Source organism: Tasmannia lanceolata, unplaced genomic scaffold (genome assembly GCF_043159265.1).
Source record: "Tasmannia lanceolata isolate RefF3 unplaced genomic scaffold, GAP_Taslan_0.1 ptg000037l, whole genome shotgun sequence".
NCBI classification, from domain to species: Eukaryota; Viridiplantae; Streptophyta; class Magnoliopsida; order Canellales; family Winteraceae; genus Tasmannia; species Tasmannia lanceolata.
This window is the reverse complement of record NW_027518714.1, coordinates 2861644-2880641: the sequence shown is the minus strand read 5'-3', so window position 1 is coordinate 2880641 and position 18998 is coordinate 2861644. Positions and strand designations below refer to the sequence as shown.

Sequence of the window (18998 nt, the reverse complement as noted above, 5' to 3'; positions counted from 1 at the left end):
GTTTCCGCCATCTAGGACCTTTTCACAGTCTTCTGAGGAGTTGAATTGAAATAGGAAGAAACCATTATGTAGGTTAAACGTTTGGAAGTCGCCTTTTAACTTCCAAGCTCTGTTGAGATATTCCTTTAGGGCTACAAAATAGGGACGCTTACCCACGAGATATCCCACTATGGAATTCTGCCATTTTTGGTCATTTTCTTCTAGCCCCTCGTCTTCGAAATCATTGTCCCATGCATTCTTTAATTCTTCCTGTTGATGATGCTTAAGTTTTGAGGAAGCAAGGATATCTTTGTTCTCAAACAAAAAACTCCATGAGTTTAATTTTTTCGGATGCGAGGTTAAACAATCTAAACAATGAAAAACCTGTAGATTACAGATAAGGAGATCCCCATCCAGGGTAAAGCTAATAACAGTACGACTCTGCACTTTGTTCATCATTTCTGTCTAATATTCTTCTTTTGGCAAGGACAGTGTTTATAAACCCAAATTTATAACAAATTCTTTGACCTTCAGATTTCATACATCAGATGCTTCTGTTGGGTAATACTGATAATCTGTTCGACGTGAGAATCGATAAGATTTTAAAGGGGGAATAAATGGAGAAATTGTGTTTCCATTCAGGCATCATCTTTCTTAAGCATAGTCAGGTAAAGCAGATAGATAAATACTACTCTAAATTAAATCCAAAACTGTTTTCCAAGAGGGTACATGATGAGAACAAATAAGCAGACAAGAGCAACTCAAGACTTTCAAAATAGTGCCAAGCAGAAAATACTCGGTTATTCTTTCGGGTATCAGTTGGCCTACCTATATGGAGTGTATTACATGGACCCTTCAACATAGATTGCCTCCATCAGTGCATCCAAATATCTCTCAATCTGCTTTGCTTCCACCCATTAGCACTTCAAGTGTTGCGCTGAATGATCTGGATCAGTAAATGTCATACATAATTCGAGGGAATCCAAAGAAGAGAGAAGGTCCCTATTTATTTCCAATGTCCTAGAAGTTCTGATACCATGAACAAAAAGCTCACATAGTGACACCAAAAGACAAGAACAAAAACTCACCTAGTGACCACTGAAATGTGACATAAATTTTATTGCCACAACAATCCAACAGCAAGTCCCAAGCCTCTATCAGTTGTTTGTAAATTAAGCCAATTGTCCTCACACTTTTCACTGTGTTTGTCATACAGGTTCGTAGAGACCTAACATGTGCCCGTCGAGGCAGCGCATGGCTGCAACCTGCAAGTTCATCCAACCTATTTAGACCATTCAACTATTTCCACTAGAACCAGGTGAAAGACCCTGAATACTCACATGTAAAAATCAAGTACCTTTCCATGGATTTCATATTTGACGGAGCCATCCAGTTCAGCTCCTAATGCCATTAGCTTTGTCACTGTGCTGTTTAAGTCAGTCACGGTGAAGGAGAGGAGTGAAGAGTACCCCTGCTGCACGACAATGTCACTGCAAATCCAAAGTTAGCACTTGAGCTAACTGCACCAAATTCTTGCAAGGGACTATTTGGAAGGAAAGATCGACACACATTTACTTAAGGTGAGGGTGAAGCAAGCATGTCATAAGACCCCATGAATTTTTAAAATGGATAACAAATCTCTGTTGCCATCAGTGAACCAAACTAGTAAAGCATGCAGCAAAATTACTTCTTCTGAAGTAAATGAAGTCTTTCGAAAGAAAGTCAGATTGTATTTTATATAAAATTTAATTAGGATAAATTGCATGAATAGTATGAATCGTACGATTAAGAATCGTAAGATCCAATCGATTAACGATTCCATCTAAAATTGCAAGATTCATACAAATTCGATCATGGGATTCAAATCGAAATCTATAAGATTCGATTTGAATCATAGATTGTAAGATTTTTAAAAGAACGACTCTAACCATAGGATATGTACTTAAAAGTTAAGATCATGTTCCACTGGATAGTGCATAACCTAATCTTTAAGTCTGATCTATCGGAATGTGATATTATTTAATAAGAAGATTGACTTCACTACTGATTAAGATATTTTGTATTAGTTATTTAATCTGCTGAACCACTTCAACGCTCGATATCTTTCTTCGAATGCAACAGGGGTCCAGTTACTAAAGAATTTATGATTAGATAGAATTTTGAATCAGTCATTTCATGCAAGTCTAAGTCTTGACATCATTCTTTGCAAGCTTCCTAGGGTTCAATGTGTAAATAATGACAATGATGAGCGACAGTTACTAAAGAACTCATGATCACATAGAATTTTGCATCAAATATTTCATGCCAGTCTAAGTCTTGACATCATTCTTTGCTAGCTTCATAGGGTTCAATGTGCAAATAATGGCAATGATGAGCGACAGTTACTAAAGAACTCATGATCACATAGAATTTTGCATCAAATATTTCATGCCAGTCTAAGTCTTGACATCTTTCTTAGCAAGCTTCATAGGGTTCAACGTGCAAATAATGACATTACACAAATGAGTTGCATACTTGCATGTACTTGTAGCATCCCATTTACGAGCGCTCATCCTACTAAAAAACCAAAAGCGATACTGAAAGACTCTAGCCAATGGGAACGAACTCCGAAAAAAGCATGATCAAGCTATAGCCTACATAGAAATCCAATCCCATTGCTGACATATACGTTTTTACCACACAACATTTATATGCGACATTGAACTTTTTCTCAAAAAAAGAAGAAAAAAGAAACAGAAGAAGAAACACAAAACTTGTTTACTTCAGACTCCCCTTTGAGCCACATAGCCTAGGCACATGCAGATACATAACAATCAACTTGTAAGTCTTATTCTCATCAAGTAACTCTTTTACACATCAAATAACGTCTTGATAATGCTGTAAGTTTTACATGTAAAAATCACATACTCCGGAGTGGGCTAAGCTTGGTTCCAACTAGCATCAAAGATATACACAAAACCATCCAGACAGTGAATACAGATTCCATGGGATATATCTGATTATATTCACATATTCAAATGTCAGAGTCATGAGCAAATTCTCTACACAACAAGGTTCTGTGTCTGAAAAGATACAACTAGTAGTAGAATACCACAGTCAGGACACAAGAATGTTCCAATATAACAGCACATCGAACTCTCCAAAATGAGATTTGGACCAGATGTTGGAGATGTATAGGTGTATGCATATCATTTGTCTGGTTGCTGGCGATGATAAGCAGAACCCTAAGGGCATTTGCAAAAGCACTAGAGGATTGAGCCAAGGGCATCCTCTGTCCCCATTGCTCTCTGCGGTGGCTGCTGAGGCTCTTAGTTGGCTGCTTGATAGGGCACACCATTGTGATCTCTTGGAGGGTTTTAGAGTGGCGTGCATCTACTCTAGTGATCACCCATATGCAGTATGCCTATGACACATTAAGATTTTGTCGTGCCAATCCGACCCAATTCTGTAATATGAAGGGGACACTTAGATGTTAGGAGGTGTCTTATTGCCAGAGGATTAATTTTCACAAATCCTTAATTATGGGCGTGTGGATTGATGATGAGTATTTGCACTGGTTTAGCATCTCAGGGTGTAGCATGGGGAAGATCTCGGGTTGCCTCTATGCATGGGGCGACCATCTGTAGCTTACACAAAGGGGAGCGTGATAAGTGCATCTGAGTTCAAAGTCCTCTGTTAGCACTTTTTCGGTCAAATCATTCTATGATTATCTTGTAGGAAATCATGATGGCCATGTTATAATTGTCACCACATGCTTTCTACTGATTAAGTAATTATTTGGTCACAAGGATTACTAAAAAATCAAGGGATACACACAAATTTGAGATAAAATAGCTGGCGTTTCTTCTTTCATTGACAGGGAAACATAAGTAACCACAAAGATTTCAATCAAGACAAAAAATTCCAAAACATGTTGACACAAATAAGAGATACAAGATCCTACTACAAGGGATAGTGCCATGAAAATAAATCAGCCCAAAAAGATTATAAATTACACTTCCACCCTTCATCAGATAAACAAAAGATGCCAAAAATATACCCATGCACAAATTAAACATACAGGGTATAAAACATAGGCACAGGGACTAACGGCAATGTTTGGGTCCGTGTCAAATAGGTTTCAGCTAATCTATACCATAAATTTATTGGGCAAAAAACATAATCTCGTATCACAATTGATAGAGATGGTTTTCTATTTTTTCCCCTAGATTTTAATGGAATTTCTAGATGGATATGGAGAACAACATGAGGGGATAAGAACCCAAAAATTGAAAGAAGAGATAGAGATATTAAAAGGTATGGAGAAGAGAGGGGGAAAAAAACCCACCTGGTTGATTGCATTAGGGCTAGTTTTAAAGGGCCGGATTGAAGTTCTGCCCATCTGAGAGTGCACACATTGACGCTGAAATCTAACCCTTGTGAGTAAAAGCGTGCAGCACGTGGGACGTCTTTGTGGAGTTGAAGAACCCACCTGAAAGAGGCCATCTGATCTACACCTTCTCTCCCTTCGTAAGGCTAGAAGATGTTGTTCTCACTGTTGAGAGAGAGCTTTCTCAAACAGACGTTTTATATAGTGTTAAGTCCTTATTGTCCCGTATTTTTCAAAATGTAGTGTACGGACCACAGCATTCGGTGATCCAAACCGTCCACAATAAATAGGTTGTGCCCTAAAAATCATTTCCCATGATCCGAGCCCTCCGATCTATAGAGGAACTGCATGAAACCTCTATAGATCGGAGGCCTGGACTCATCCTATGGAAATGATTTTTGGGGCACAACCTATTTAAGATATGTTCCCTCACATGGACGGTTTGGATCACCCCCATGATGTGGTCCGTACACTACTTTTTGAAAGGGCTTACACCATATAAAAACTCATAAACAGACGCGAAAAAAAACAACTAGAAGCCCCAGAAAATATGCGCAGTAGGATGCGACCTCACCGCAATATAGACCTGGCAAACGGACGGGCCGGGCCGGTTTTAACCCGGCCCGTACGGGTCCGGGTCAAATGGTCCGGGTCAAAATGACCCTGAAAATTTTACAGGTCACTATGCTTGGACACGGACCGTACGGGCCGGGCCGACCCGCGGGTCACCCGGATTTCTGACATTATTTTTTAAGATTTTTTTTAAATAGGGATTCGCTAGCCACCTTCCCCTACTCTACTTTTCAGCTTGTCAACATCCTTTGCTGCAAAGATCTGACATAAGTACAAATTGCGCAAAGGTTGGTAGCAATCAAATAATAGCAATTTATAATAAGGGAAAATTACATTTACATCCCCTCTAGTTTACACATCCACTTCCACCCCTATAGTTTAAAATGTGACAAATACACCCCTGTAGTTTCAATTTGTTTAAGGTAAGCCCCCTCAGTTGAAGGTTCGTCCATAGATTAAAGGGTTAGGATGATCCAATGGAGCTGATTTTTTGGGCACACCCTATCTATGTCAGGGCCATCAAATGAAAGCTTTGGATCATCCAAACAATGTGGGCCCACATTATTTGGATGATTTTTTGGTAGCGTTTGGATTCGGGTATAGGCCCACATTATTTGGATGATCCAAAGCGTTCATTTGATGGGTCCTGACATAGATACGGTGTGCCCAAAAAATCAGCTCTATCGGATCATCCTAACCCTTCAATCAGTGGACGAACCTTCAACTGAGGGGGCCTACCTTGAACAAATTGAAACTACAGGGGTGTATTTGTCACATTTTAAACTATAGGGGTGGAAGTGGATATGTCAAAAACTAGAGGGGGTGTAAATGTAATTTTCCCTTATAATAATCATAAAGTTACTAAGTTTTAAATGAAAAATTACCGAAAAAAGGAACCAAAAATTACCAAACGAATGTATTAAAATATGACAATTACCAAAAAAAACTACAAAGAAAATAAAAAAATATGACAATTACGGGAATAATGGCGAAAATAAAACTTTTGTAATTCTCTACGGGCACCCGCGGGTCCACTGGCCTGGCCCAATTTTGACGGGCCGGGTGGACCCGCGGGTTAATTTTAAACGGGTCACAGATTGGTGACCAGGAACCGGAATTTACCGGCGGGCCGGGTGGACCCGCGGGTCCGGGTCACTTTTTGCCAGGTCTATCGCAATACAATGTGGCGCCCACGTAGTGGGTCCCACCAATAATTGATCTGGATTAGATCCAAAGCGAGACCCTCATATGAACGGTCAGGATCAAATAAAGGAGGGCTTGATGATGCTTCTTATGCACTTCATAGGCTTGATGATGCTTCTTATGCACTTCATCAAGATCATTCATTACCCCAAATATCGTATTAACGGCCTACAAATGAACATTTTATTGGTGAAATTTTGTGCTATTGCAAATTCATATGGTGGCCCAACAAATCAAGGGAGTCGATTCTGTATTACTCCTTAATCAATTTTGAGAGACAAAGTGAAGAATAAAGATGAAATATATCATTTGATGAGATTGTCTTTACTGTGGTAAAGAATGACAATACAGTGCAGTTTGTTCTTAGAAAATTTAACATTCTTTTTTGGAAAGTCTAATTTCAAATTTTCGATCAGTAGAGAGTGCATTCGAGGTATGGTTTCGCAGAAACGTTACTCTTTCTATAACCAAATCTTTCTCCATTCTGCAATCTGAAACTTCTGAGAATTTCTCGAGTGACTATCTACACAGCACATGCATTTCAAGCTCAGATACTATTATACTAAAGCCATACAGGAATGTCTAGAGAATTTAGCAGAAAGCCATTTCATGGTCACTTTTTCAAGAGCGGGAAGCCATTTCAAGTGAATTAAATGAATAAGACTTGGACATTGTATGCACAAATATACATAAACACATCTAAATTATACAGTCTAAGTGGCCATGTTGCACTTGGCAAAAGGGACTGCACACATCCCTAGATGGATAACTAGGACACACAGATGGGGCTCTAATAATTAATGCTCCATAAATTTATAACTCCTGCATTTTATTGCTCGGACTAGAAACCAACATTGTTCCTATGCTGATAATTTATTCTTATTTTTAATACTTAATACAAAATTTCGTGATATAACATATAAGAGTACCTCTTAGGAAACTCCGCTTAAAGTATATACAGGTGAACATTAATGTTGAACAAAGTACATATTGTATGTAGCTACATAGGATACATTCTTCAGTCTCTTCATCTGAATTTGTTCTGATTGTCACAACAACCGTAGACTCTCGTGGCACTTGCAGCGGTACCAATGACAGATGCAGGCAGGGTAGCAGTGCTAGACTCTCTCCTGGCAGTGGTAGTAGGAAGTTGTTGAATTTTCTTCCTACCAAACAGACAGGTATAAAACATGGTGCACGAGAAATGTGGGCAGGGCAAGGACAAAGGGTTGCACAAATTAACAAAGTGTAACGTGAATAGGGGTAAGGATAGGGAGTGATGGACACCATCTATCTGATAAGTAATAATCCTATGATCCTTATGTGAAATGTGGTATCTCACTACGCCAAAAGTATTCAGCTTCTTAGCATTGTGATGAGCTGGTGAATCTGGTCGCCTTTCCATAAGTTCTGGTCACCTTTCCATAAGAGTCAGCCATGACTCGGAAATTTCAAGGGTTTAACCAGCTTTAGACAAGATATAGATTTCTATACTGAGTTCATATAAAGATCGTAAATTAAGATCATCATTTTTCACAAGTCTGCCTTAATATTGGTCAACATTGCTATAGCCCAGCCTCTATCATCTGTCTATTCAAAGCATTGAATGCATCAAGGGTACTGTTGATCTCGGAATCTGAGACCCCTTCATCAAACCTATGCCTCTTTCTCTTAATATATATCCAACTAGATTGTAGACTCTTAACCAAAGCTGGCTCTTTTATTCCTGTTCTGAATTTTGATGCACAGCCATCAACCGCATTTGCTTTGGCATATTTGCTTCGAAGAAGTCCACAGCTTTCCAAATATCCATCATCTAATTTAAAGATATTCTTTGCTACGTTGGCCATTTGTGCATAATTTCGTTGATCATGTTTGAAACCTGAATCCTGAAGCATCACATCACAAGAACCCCAGTCTTGAACAGAAAAATTCATTTGACAACATGCAGATAGAACACCAATAAATGTGATCGAATTGGCCACGGCACCTTCATTTTGCATTCTTTGGAAAAGAGAGATGGCCAATTCTCCATGCCCATGCATAACATAACTGGAAATCATCGAATTCCAAACTACGGTACTTTTGTGTGGAGCACTTTCAAATAGGCAAACTGCTTCCTTGATGTTACCACATTTAGAGTACATAGTAATGAGACTGGCTTGAACAGCAGGATCTCTCTCCATTCCAGTTGTAATAGAAAAACCATGGATTTCTTTTCCAGTATCAAGCATTCCTAATCTGGCACACGCTGTTGAGGCAGCTGTTACAGAGATTGGGTCAGGTTTTACTCCAGATTGCCACATTTGGCTCCAAATTTCCAATGCAATATCTGCATTTCCATGGTCGATATATCCTGACATTATTGCAGTCCAAGAAATTACATCGGGCTTTAACTTAGCTGACCGCATTTCGTGAAGCAGTCTTTGTGCCTCATTAAGCTTCCCACTTTTGGCGAGCCCCGATATCATTCCATTCCACATTACTAAATTCCTTCCATAGGTTCTGGGGAAAAGCTTCCGAGCAGAACCCAAATCATCAGAACTAATATACATTTGTATGAGGGCAGAGTTTATATACTTATCTATGGTGTTCCGTCTTATGATCCAACCATGAACTGATTTTCCAAGTTGCAGAGCTCTCAAAAGAGCACAAGCATGTAGAATACAGGAAACAGTTATCACATCAGGTTTAACGCCATGGTTTTTCATCAACTGGAAGACTTTTAATGCCTCCTCTCCATCCCCATGGTTGACGTGATTAGAGATCAATGTGTTCCATGAGGCTGAATTATACTTAAAACCCAATGATTCCATTCGATTTAGGAGATGCATTGCATCATTGATTTGTCTGTTTTTCGTATATCCTTTGATGAGACTATTCCATGAAACCAAGTCAGGTGAAATACCGGCGGATTGCATACGATCTAATGTGTCTAGTGCCCCATTTATATTACCTTCTTGCGCATGGCAATCGATCATCATATTCCATGAAACCAAATCGGGTTTCAAAGGTTCTGATTCCAAATGATGAAAAATCTCTTTTGCTTCATCTACATTCCCATTCTGCATGTACCCTGAAATCAAAGTGTTCCACGAGACAATATTTTTGTTTGATAGCAATTTTCTTGCTAGATCAAGTTTCCCACATTTGGCATACATGTGTTCAAGAGAAACACACAAATAAGTTCCAATGAAAAAACAGTTTCTGATTATGTATCCATGGATCTCCTTACCTTGTTTAAGTGCTTGTAAGCCACCACATGCCTTCAGAACCACAGAAATCACAAGCTCGTCTAAAACAAATCCGGCACATTGGACTTGTGAGAACAAACTCAATGCCTCCTTTAAAAAACCTAAACTTGCATATCCTTTGATCAGAGTTGTCCATGAGACAATATCTGGCTCCAAATTTACCGTCCGCATTTGCCGAAAGAGCTTCAAAGCTTCCTCAAAATACCCATTTTTTGCCAAACCAGAAATAAGTGCATTACAAGAGACTAAATCTGGTTTCACACCTGCGGATTGCATCTTATAAAAGCAATTCAATGCTTCTTTCGAACGACCATAAACCGCATATCCAGAAATCATCGTATTCCAAGTTATCAAATTAGGTTTCACCCCTTCACCTTCCATTGCTTCTACTAATCTAACAAACCCATCAAAATCATCCTTTTCACTATAGCCCTTCAAAATCGAATTCCATGATATGACATCTCTCTTAGGCATTCTATCAAACACTGCGCGAGCATTGTCAATACACCCACATTTCCAATACATATCAACCAAACAATTACCCACAAAAACATCACATTCATACGCACTCCTATAAACAAACCCATGAATCTCCCTCCCCAATCTCAAGTTCCCCGAACCACCACATGCTCTAAGAACACTGCTCAAAACAAAACCGTCTGCTTTCAAATGGGTAGCACTAAAATCACAAAACACCCTCAATGCCTCATCAAACCTACCATTTCCACAAAACCCATTTAACATCACAGACCACAAATGCAAGTTTTTGTCCTTGACGCCCTCAAAGACCTCATACGCATCCCCCAAACTACGGCATTTAACAAACATAAAAACGATTTTCGTTGCAAAATAAACATTTCTATGCAAATTTGAACTGGTCATGTGATCATAAACCTTTTTGGCAAGAACCAGATCTCTCTGTGATGCAACAGAATGCAACAAATAGCCATAAATTCGTTTGGTAGCTGGAGAATTACCTACATTTTGGATGAAAGCCAGAGCACCCACTGCTTCTTTTAATCGATTCTCCGAGCATAGCTTTATGAGATCAGAGGGAATTCCCTGCTTCTTGACGAGTTTGGGATTTTTGGAGGAGAACCAATGATGGGTATTTTGGGAAAGGGAATTTTGGGGGATTTTGAGAATTGCAGAGGCCATGGGCTCTGAAAGAGGTGGAAAATTGAATCAAAGGCTATGAGTCCATGGGACATTTCGTTTTTGAAATAAAGAAATTCAGGTTGTTCTCTTATTATTATTACCATTGCTTTTGGATTTTAGATGCGTAGAGAGGATTTGAAGGTTGTGGATGGAGCTGTTTGTGGATGAAATCTGCGAGGGTTAGAAGGAAGAAATTGAAATTTGGAGAACAGACAAAAGAGAAATGGCCGTTATTCAAAATAAATAAGAAACTGTCACTCAATCAGCAAAAAATATCCCAATGGTAGCAGCGTGGTAACTGGTAAATGTAAGCTAAAATATCCAAGAGGTGATCTAAATATTAATGGGACATGTTTTTATCGCCCCCTTGTAGGATAATGCGCTCCACATGTAACGTGAATTGTGGGCAGACTTTACGCTTTTTGACGTCAAATTTTGTTACAATGGGGGCGTATTATCGTACAGGAGGGGTTGAAAACTAGATCTGTTCGAGGATCCTTAAGTTTTTAACCATTTGATTGGTAGACTTTCTCTGACCGTTGAATTTGAAAATATTGGCATTCGTTTGGGTGATCAAAACCATTCATTTGTTGGGTTGTGACGTAGATAGGGCATGCATAGGAAATCTTCTCCATAGGATCACTCTAACGTGATCGGAGAGTTAGGATCATCCTAAGAAGGTTTTATGGATACGGTTAATCAAGACATTGTTATTATCTCTCGTCTCTTATTTATTTTGTTAGGTGAATCTTGCTTGTGAAGGGTGATTTTGAGATTCCCGCGGTTTATCTAAAATGCTTCTAGCTGGAGAGAAATGTATGTCTGATTCATTGGCATAACTCTTGCCGAATGTCTGAAACCGAATTCATTGACCCAATTGCTTACATATTGAAAATCTAGAAGGAAGCAAGTGCTTTCGGGTTTTGCAATGTTGTCCCGCCATTTTCCAAACCTTCTTAAATATAGGTTTTTTCAAACTAAAACAAGTAGCTATCGAAATGCCCAGATTTTGGTTCAGATGTGAACGCTGCATCTGTTTGTTCTTCTATTCAAATGGGTTTTGGGATTAAAGGAAATGTTGAAGGGTTAAGGTAGGTGTTCAGGACAAGGCACCAGGAGTTTTATATTAGTAGGATCTCTCCGAATATCGAATCGTAATTTGCATGAAATTGGAGATATGAAAGAGAGAAAAATTGCTAACCTTGTACTTACTTATTTTTGGAGAATTTGGTATGCCATACTGCCATGGGTGGCATTTTGATTTGCAACCTCATTTTTTTTAGACATTTCCACCATTATTTTCAGTCTTTCTTTCTTCTTTTATTAAGAAAAGGTTGCAAGGAAAGTGATGTGGTGTGGCCCTCTTGCAGAGGTTCCTCTATATATGCTAGCTACTCTCTATTTCTCTCCCACATGTATCACTATCACGTATCATTCATTAATTTCTGTGCTGTTATGAAAAAGAGCTTGAGTTTAATTTTGCTGTCAAGCATAGATGAATTACTGGTGTGAATGTGTTATTCATGGTTTGTTGAGGTCTAAACGATGATCAGGTGCAGTTTCTAATCAGAGTGTGGATAGAAGAATGTTTAATTCGTGCTAGGAGTAGTAAAGCTTCAAATTTTTGCACGTTGGACAATGGCATGATAAAGTGAGAATGAGCCATATGATTAGGAGGTAGGAGTGTTTTCCATTTATGAGTGTTGGGGCTGATCCATTCACTCCTCTTAGTTCATGTGTATTGTTATTAGTATGTTTAAACAAAGGGAGATGATATTTTCACTGCCCCCCCTCCCCCCCCCCGGCCCGTAATGCGTGGGGGGGGGGGCGAGGGGGTGAAAATATCATCACCCTTACGTAATGCAGGGGGCGTGAAAATATCATCACCCTTAAACAAATAGTGTCATAGAGGGACTAAAATTTGATTGATTTGATTCATATGTATTTCTTAAAAAAAGTTCAAAATTCATTTTTTTACACTGCCAAACATCATTCTGCTAAAAAAACAGAAAAAAATCCATTATTGGATGTGAGTTTGTTGCCAATAGCATTCAAAAAATGCATTCTGATTCTTGAATTTAGAATGAGAATCAAGAGAATGGTTGCCAAACGCAACCTAGTTTCCAGGTTTAGCTGGTTGTTCGGCTGTTGGAGAAATTTGACGGTGGAGATGATGGAAGATGGAAATTGAGATGCTTCAAGGCGCATAGTCGCTTTCCTTAAGCCGACATTCTTCAGAACCAATTGTGTGCAAGAGGAACCGCGAATTCACCTCCAAGATACAATGAAGCCAGGTGAATCTTCACCAATTATTTGATGGCATTTTGCACTAAACACAACAAACCCACCTTTGGATTTTACAAGTATTTGTGATACTAGTTAATGTTTCTGCAGAAAACAGATAATAAGAGAGAAGAAACGAAAATGGAAAGAGGGTGAAAAGGCTATGGAATTCCCAATTTTGGAAGTTATCACTTTGATTCTTCGATTACTATTCAAATGGTGTGTTTCTAGTCAAATGGTGAGATACTAGTTTATGTGTCACACCTGATCGGCTTTTGATCATTGGGATGTGACTAGGCACGATCTGACGATCCAGATTAAACCCGATCAGACACTGGCCATTACCTGTGATCCGACGCTCAAGATCACATCTGATCTAGCACTAGCCTTTGGACACATCCAAGCGAGAACCTAAGGTCTTGATTCCACCCACTCGGGATCACATTTGGTTTAAACCAATCTTGATCCAATAGCTTAGATCAAATATGAAAACAAAATTAAGTGCTCCAATTGCTTCTTGTAACAACGCGTTGTGCACCAAAAACCCCCCTACATCCCACATTACAGTCCACCATTTTCCAAGACCCATTTGTGCAACAAAGCAAGGGAGTGAAGTGGGAGGGCGTATATTAATTCATCTCCAACTCTTTTGCTTTCCAATGTGTGACTAAAGTTTACTAACCCCCTCTAGTTTTTCAACTTTCCAAATAAAGTATTGTTTTGTTTTCAAAAGGTTTTCAATACCATTTTTATTTTTAAAACACTCTAACATCAGCTAATCCCTATTCCCCATCCATCTGAAACAGTTGCTCTCCCCTGGTTATTCGGCGAGGCCAGTGGCCAGCACCATAACACTACAGACTCAGCTCTGCCCATAGGATTGGTGGCATCAGTGTCAGCAGCCCCACAAATTGACATGTGACCCATGCTTTGGTATTGGTCACATCAAGTAGGAATGGGTCAGCTACAAGCTGGAGAAACCCCACCGACTATTGAATCATTTGAATTACCGTCATCTTTGTCAATGAGAGATATCCTCATCTCAAGATTTTATAGGGTGGCCGACCTTTAGAGGGACTAAAATTTGATTGATTTGATTCATATGTATTTCTTAAAAAAAGTTCAAAATTCATTTTTTCATTCTGCTAAAAAAACAGAAAAAATCCATTATTGGATGTGAGTTTGTTGCCAATAACATTCAAAAAATGCATTCTGATTCTTGAATTTAGAATGAGAATCAAGAAAATAGTTGCCAAACGCAACCTAGTTTCCAGGTTTAGCTGGTTGTTCGGCTGTTGGAGAAATTTGACTGTGGAGATGATGGAAGATGGAAATTGAGATGCTTCAAGGCGCATAGTCGCTTTCCTTAAGCCGACATTCTTCAGAACCAATTGTGTGCAAGAGGAACCGTGAATTCACCTCCAAGATACAATGAAGCCAGGTGAATCTTCACCAATTATTTGATGGCATTTTGCACTAAACACAACAAACCCACCTTTGGATTTTACAAGTATTTGAGATACTAGTTAATGTTTCTGCAGAAAACAGATAACAAGAGAGAAGAAACAAAAATGGAAAGAGGGTGACAAGGCTATGGGATTCCCAATTTTGGAAGTTACCACTTTGATTCTCGGATTACTATTCAAATGGTGTGTTTCTAGTCAAATGGTGAGATACTAATTTATGTGTCACACCCGATCGTCTTTTGATCATTGGGATATGACTAGTCACGATCTGACGATCCGGATTGCACCCGATCAGACACTGGACATTACCTGTGATCCGACGCTCAAGATCACATCTGATCTAGCACTAGCCGTTGGACACATCCGAGCGCGAACCTAAGGTCTTGATTCCACCCACTCGGGATCACATTCGGATTACACCGATATTGATCCAATAGCTTAGATCAAATATGAAAACAAAATTAAGCGCTCCAATTGCTTCTTGTAACAACGCGTTGTGCGCCAAAAACCCCCCTACATCCCACATTACAGTCCACCATTTTCAAAGACTCATTTGTGCAACAAAGCAAGGGAGTGAAGTGGGAGGGAATCTATTAATCCATCTCCAACTCTTATACTTTCCAATGTGTGACTAAAGTTTACTAACCCCCCTCTAATTTTTTAACTTTCCAAATAAAGTATTGTTTTGTTTTCAATACCATTTTTATTTTTAAAACACTCTAACATCAGCTAATCCCAATCCCCCAACCATCTGAAACAGTTGCTCTCCCCTGGTTATTCGGCGAGGCCAGTGGCCAGCACCATATCACTACAGACTCAACTCTGCCCATAAGATTGGTGGCATCAGTGTCAGCAGCCCCACAAAATGACATGTGACCCTTGCTTTGGTATGGTCACATCAAGTAGGAATGGGTCAGCTACAATCTGGAGAAACCCCACCGACTATTGAATCATTTGAATAACCGTCATCTTTGTCAATGAGAGATATCCTCATCCTTTACTTTAAAGGTCGGAGCGAGAAAACACCCACTTCCTTGATTTTAAATCCATCAAAAGCTCCTCTTTTTACTTTTCTTTGGATCTAAAATCAAGGTGGCAGGTTTTCTCTCTGCTAAATCACAAGGTCCGCCACCATATAATTTCTCACTCATCTAAATTATACTCATTAAATGACCGGGTAAGATGCTCGATGTGGTTAACCAAATCCTTGTTTACATCTAAATTCGCTGGCTACTTTGTTTCTTACTGTAACATCTTCTTCCAATTTTTTTCCTCAAAGTTGAGTTTTCCAGAGTTTTCAATTATTTTTTCCATATTAAAAAATTTTGGTTGTTTTTAAAGAAAATTCCAATTCGGTTGGGCCCAAAATATTTTTACAAGGAATATGTTTTCCATGAAATTTTTTTTTTCCTGTAGAAAATTTTACCCTAGATTCCAAACTTCCCGTTAAAGTACCCTTCTGCAATAACTCTCTTTCTTTTTAGCTCTAGACTAGATCATCGAATTCGCTGGGACAAAAGAATAATTAAAAAAAAAATCTAACCAAGCTTGGATGGCATTATGTTAGAACCACTCTCTTTTATCACTTCAATTGTTCGTAAAGATCAAAAGCAACACAGCGTAGAGGTACTTATCTTGCTAGCGAAGAAAGACTTTATGAGCCTGTATATTCTCTTTCATTTGGACCGCTGCATGAGATTACTTTCTGATTGGGCCCATCCACAAGATGTCAGCATGGTCTAAATTGTTGCTAGCGGGCCACATCACAGAGATGACGCAACCCGAAAAGTTCAACTGAAACTCAGATTCATCGGACAATCCAAAGCATCCTATCACAGAGCATTTCAGTGTGAGGAATGTTGCTTTTTTCTGTTCTATACGATTGTTAGCTGAGTGTGGGATTTGGGTCATTCCATCTTCTAGGTGGACCCAAAAATTCCATCATGTTAAACAATGCTAGGCCTCTCATTTGTGCCCTTTAAATGACTAGTTCGAAAAAGATAATAATTGTACAGGTTCATCAAGAATGTCTACACAAATCGTAAGGTTGTGATAGAGATGAATGGTTTAGATCATCGAATAAGTATGGTCTGCCTATAATTTTGTGACCATATGAACAGCTTTTCAATGAGAATTGGTGCAACCAACACTCAAATGAAAGCTCTTTTTTATAATGGCTGAATAACAGCTGTTACAATGTGACCTGGTTCAGACAACATTTTTGAGATAAAAATCATATCAAAATCACATGGAAGACAAGGGTCGGGGGTCTTATTAACGCATTTTATATTAATTCACTGCGTGATCCTCTTTCTCTTCCAATGTGAGGAACACTCTAGAATTACAAAAATGAAAGAGAAACGACGAAATTAAGCAACATAAAATATTCGAATTAATATCCTCACTCCTCATTTTAATAAAGGCACTTCGCTCAAATACCTTTTATTTTTCTAATTACAATTGCGGTTATAATAATTTATATTATTGGTGGTCACATTTTATAAAAGGAATTAGAGAGTAATAGAGGTTGTCCATAACCTCCGCACCTGTTGATATCGTTGAAGCTACGACACAAGAGTCCATATATCTGTTACTTCTCACCACAATAAATCTCACCGAAGAACGTTTCCTATGAGCCTACATACTGTCTGTATTTAGAACAACATTAATGTTAACATGTATTCACTTTGAACAAGGTATTCTTTTATCTAGGGCTGCAACAGGGTCGGATTGGGTCGGGTTTTTCAAAACCCTAGTCCAACCCTGGATGCCATTATCTCGGCCCTGACCCACCCTTACCCTGAGTCAGGGCCAAAAAACCTCAACCCATTGCCCGCCCTACAGGGCTCAGCACGGCCCTGGCCCGCCCTAATTGGGTCGGGCCGGGCCGGGCTAGCCCTGATTGACCCTAGTGCAAATACTTGTTAAGAGTGCCAAAAATAAAGCAACCACATATCATATAGAACAAAATGATCAATAAACAAAGAAGGGGAACAAAATAAGACTATGAATTCAACAACATTATGGGCAGCAGAGACAATTAATAATAATAATATAAAGAAACATCAATCCAAGATAATAGAAAACATTAGCAAAAGAAACAGGCACAGAGGGTTCAATTCTATAATAGAAAACTTAGGAGTCGGGCCAGGTCGGGCTGACCCGAGGTATTAACCCTGAACCCGACCCAACCCAACCCTCACTCAGGGCCTTAAAAATGAACCCTGACCCGCCCTCAGGGTTAGAAAATCCATCCCAGACCCTGTTCGGGCTCGGGACGGGTTAGGGCGGGACAGGGCTGACTGGGCCAAACTTGCACCCCTACTTTTATCTTCTATCAATGGGGTTTTGTATTAAATAATAGAAACAAATGTGTATTAATTAGTAATTACTAGCATAGGAAACGGCTACCAGTCCGAACAATAAGATAAGAAATTTTACATCCGCAGAGCATTAATTACTTGAGCCCCAAACTGTAACTTTCAGAAGCTATGACAATTCCCAACATGTGGATACTAAAGTCTGGAGTGCTATTAACAAAATAAGGGAGTGTAGATATCATTTTCCTAAACCAATAGTAAATTCTTAATATTCTGTTTTGCCATTGCGTGTACCACAGCTGTTTCCCTTGTCAAATCCCATTCCAACTTATCAACCACAAAAAAGGGCGTTGATATTCCCCCCGCCCCTCACTTGTAGGCTATTTTCCCACCCCTTGATGGCTGGCTAAAGTTAAATGTTAGGCTTTAACGTATATGACTATATGTCACGTTTCCCATTTGACCGGTCTCTCTCTCTCCACACACAACAGTTGGTGGGCCCAACAGAAACCGTTGGTGGAATGGTGGACCCATCTTTGAACAACGTAGGCCCCGCCCATACCACACCATAGGATGATCCTAACCGGCCATTTGGTGAGCCATAAACGTAAATAGGTTGCGTCCCAAAATATCATTTTCATAGGTTGATCCTAGCCCTCCGGTCTAAATAGAAACTACATCTTATGCAACCTCTATAGATTGTAGGGTTGTGATCATCCTATGGAAATGATTTTTGGGGCACAACCTATATACATTCTGGCCCATCAAATGAATGGTTTGAATTATCCTATGGAGTTGGTCGAGCAATAACATTAAGGCCCGTCCACAACATAAGATGATCCAAGCCGTCCATGGTTTGGATAATCCTATGGAGTTGGTCGTACAGTAACATTAAGGCCCAATCATAGGCACCACCAATATTTTTCAAATTGAAGCGTACCGTCCACAACATAGGATGATCCAAGCCGTCCATGGTTTGGATCATCCTATGGTGTGGTTTGTACAGTAACATTAAGGCTCAATTTAGGCCCCACCCATATTTTTTAAAATGAAGTGTACCTTCCAGACCATAGGATGATCCGAGCCGTCCATTTGATGGGCCATAATGTAAATGGGTTGTGCCCCAAAAGCCATTTGCATAGGATGATCTATAGAGGTTTCCATAACAAGCATTTTCTCTTTATATCTGAGGGCCAACACCAATCTTGTCGCAGGTTCTAGTAATGTTTTGGTGTTCAAGAGATAAACTGCTTTCTTTGAAATTGTTCGGGATATGAGAATGAGAGTGCAAGGACATCCTGTAGTCCGAACACTATAACAATCTAAAGCCAAAAACTATGAGACGAGAAAAATAAGCTTTTTATTTAGGACCAATTACCAATGGGGGACAAAC

General features: G+C 39.3%; 2 protein-coding genes across 6 annotated transcripts; both read right to left on the bottom strand.

Annotated features, from left to right (window-relative positions):
• Positions 1-255: 255 nt before the first annotated feature.
• LOC143862002 (uncharacterized) lies at positions 256-4580 on the bottom strand. 5 transcript variants are annotated; one of them, XR_013240120.1, is made up of 5 exons: positions 4307-4555; positions 1337-1469; positions 1068-1244; positions 808-925; positions 256-554 (listed from the first exon to the last, which is right to left on the bottom strand). XR_013240120.1 is itself a non-coding variant. In XM_077372994.1 (4 exons), the coding sequence occupies exons 1-4, from the start codon at positions 4358-4360 to the stop codon at positions 1188-1190; spliced, it is 309 nt and encodes a 102-aa protein (XP_077229109.1). In that variant the 5' UTR covers positions 4361-4437; the 3' UTR covers positions 658-1187. The 5 variants fall into 5 exon arrangements, 3 of the variants coding, with proteins under 3 accessions (XP_077229109.1, XP_077229108.1, XP_077229107.1); XR_013240119.1 differs by lacking the exon at positions 256-554 and having other exon boundaries at positions 658-925; XM_077372994.1 differs by lacking the exon at positions 256-554 and adding an exon at positions 1555-1619 and having other exon boundaries at positions 658-1244; positions 4307-4437.
• Positions 4581-7689: 3109 nt separating this feature from the next.
• LOC143860279 (pentatricopeptide repeat-containing protein At1g19720-like) lies at positions 7690-10536 on the bottom strand. Its single transcript, XM_077370849.1, has one exon. It carries the CDS (start codon positions 10534-10536, stop codon positions 7690-7692), a length of 2847 nt encoding a protein of 948 aa, XP_077226964.1.
• Positions 10537-18998: the final 8462 nt, after the last annotated feature.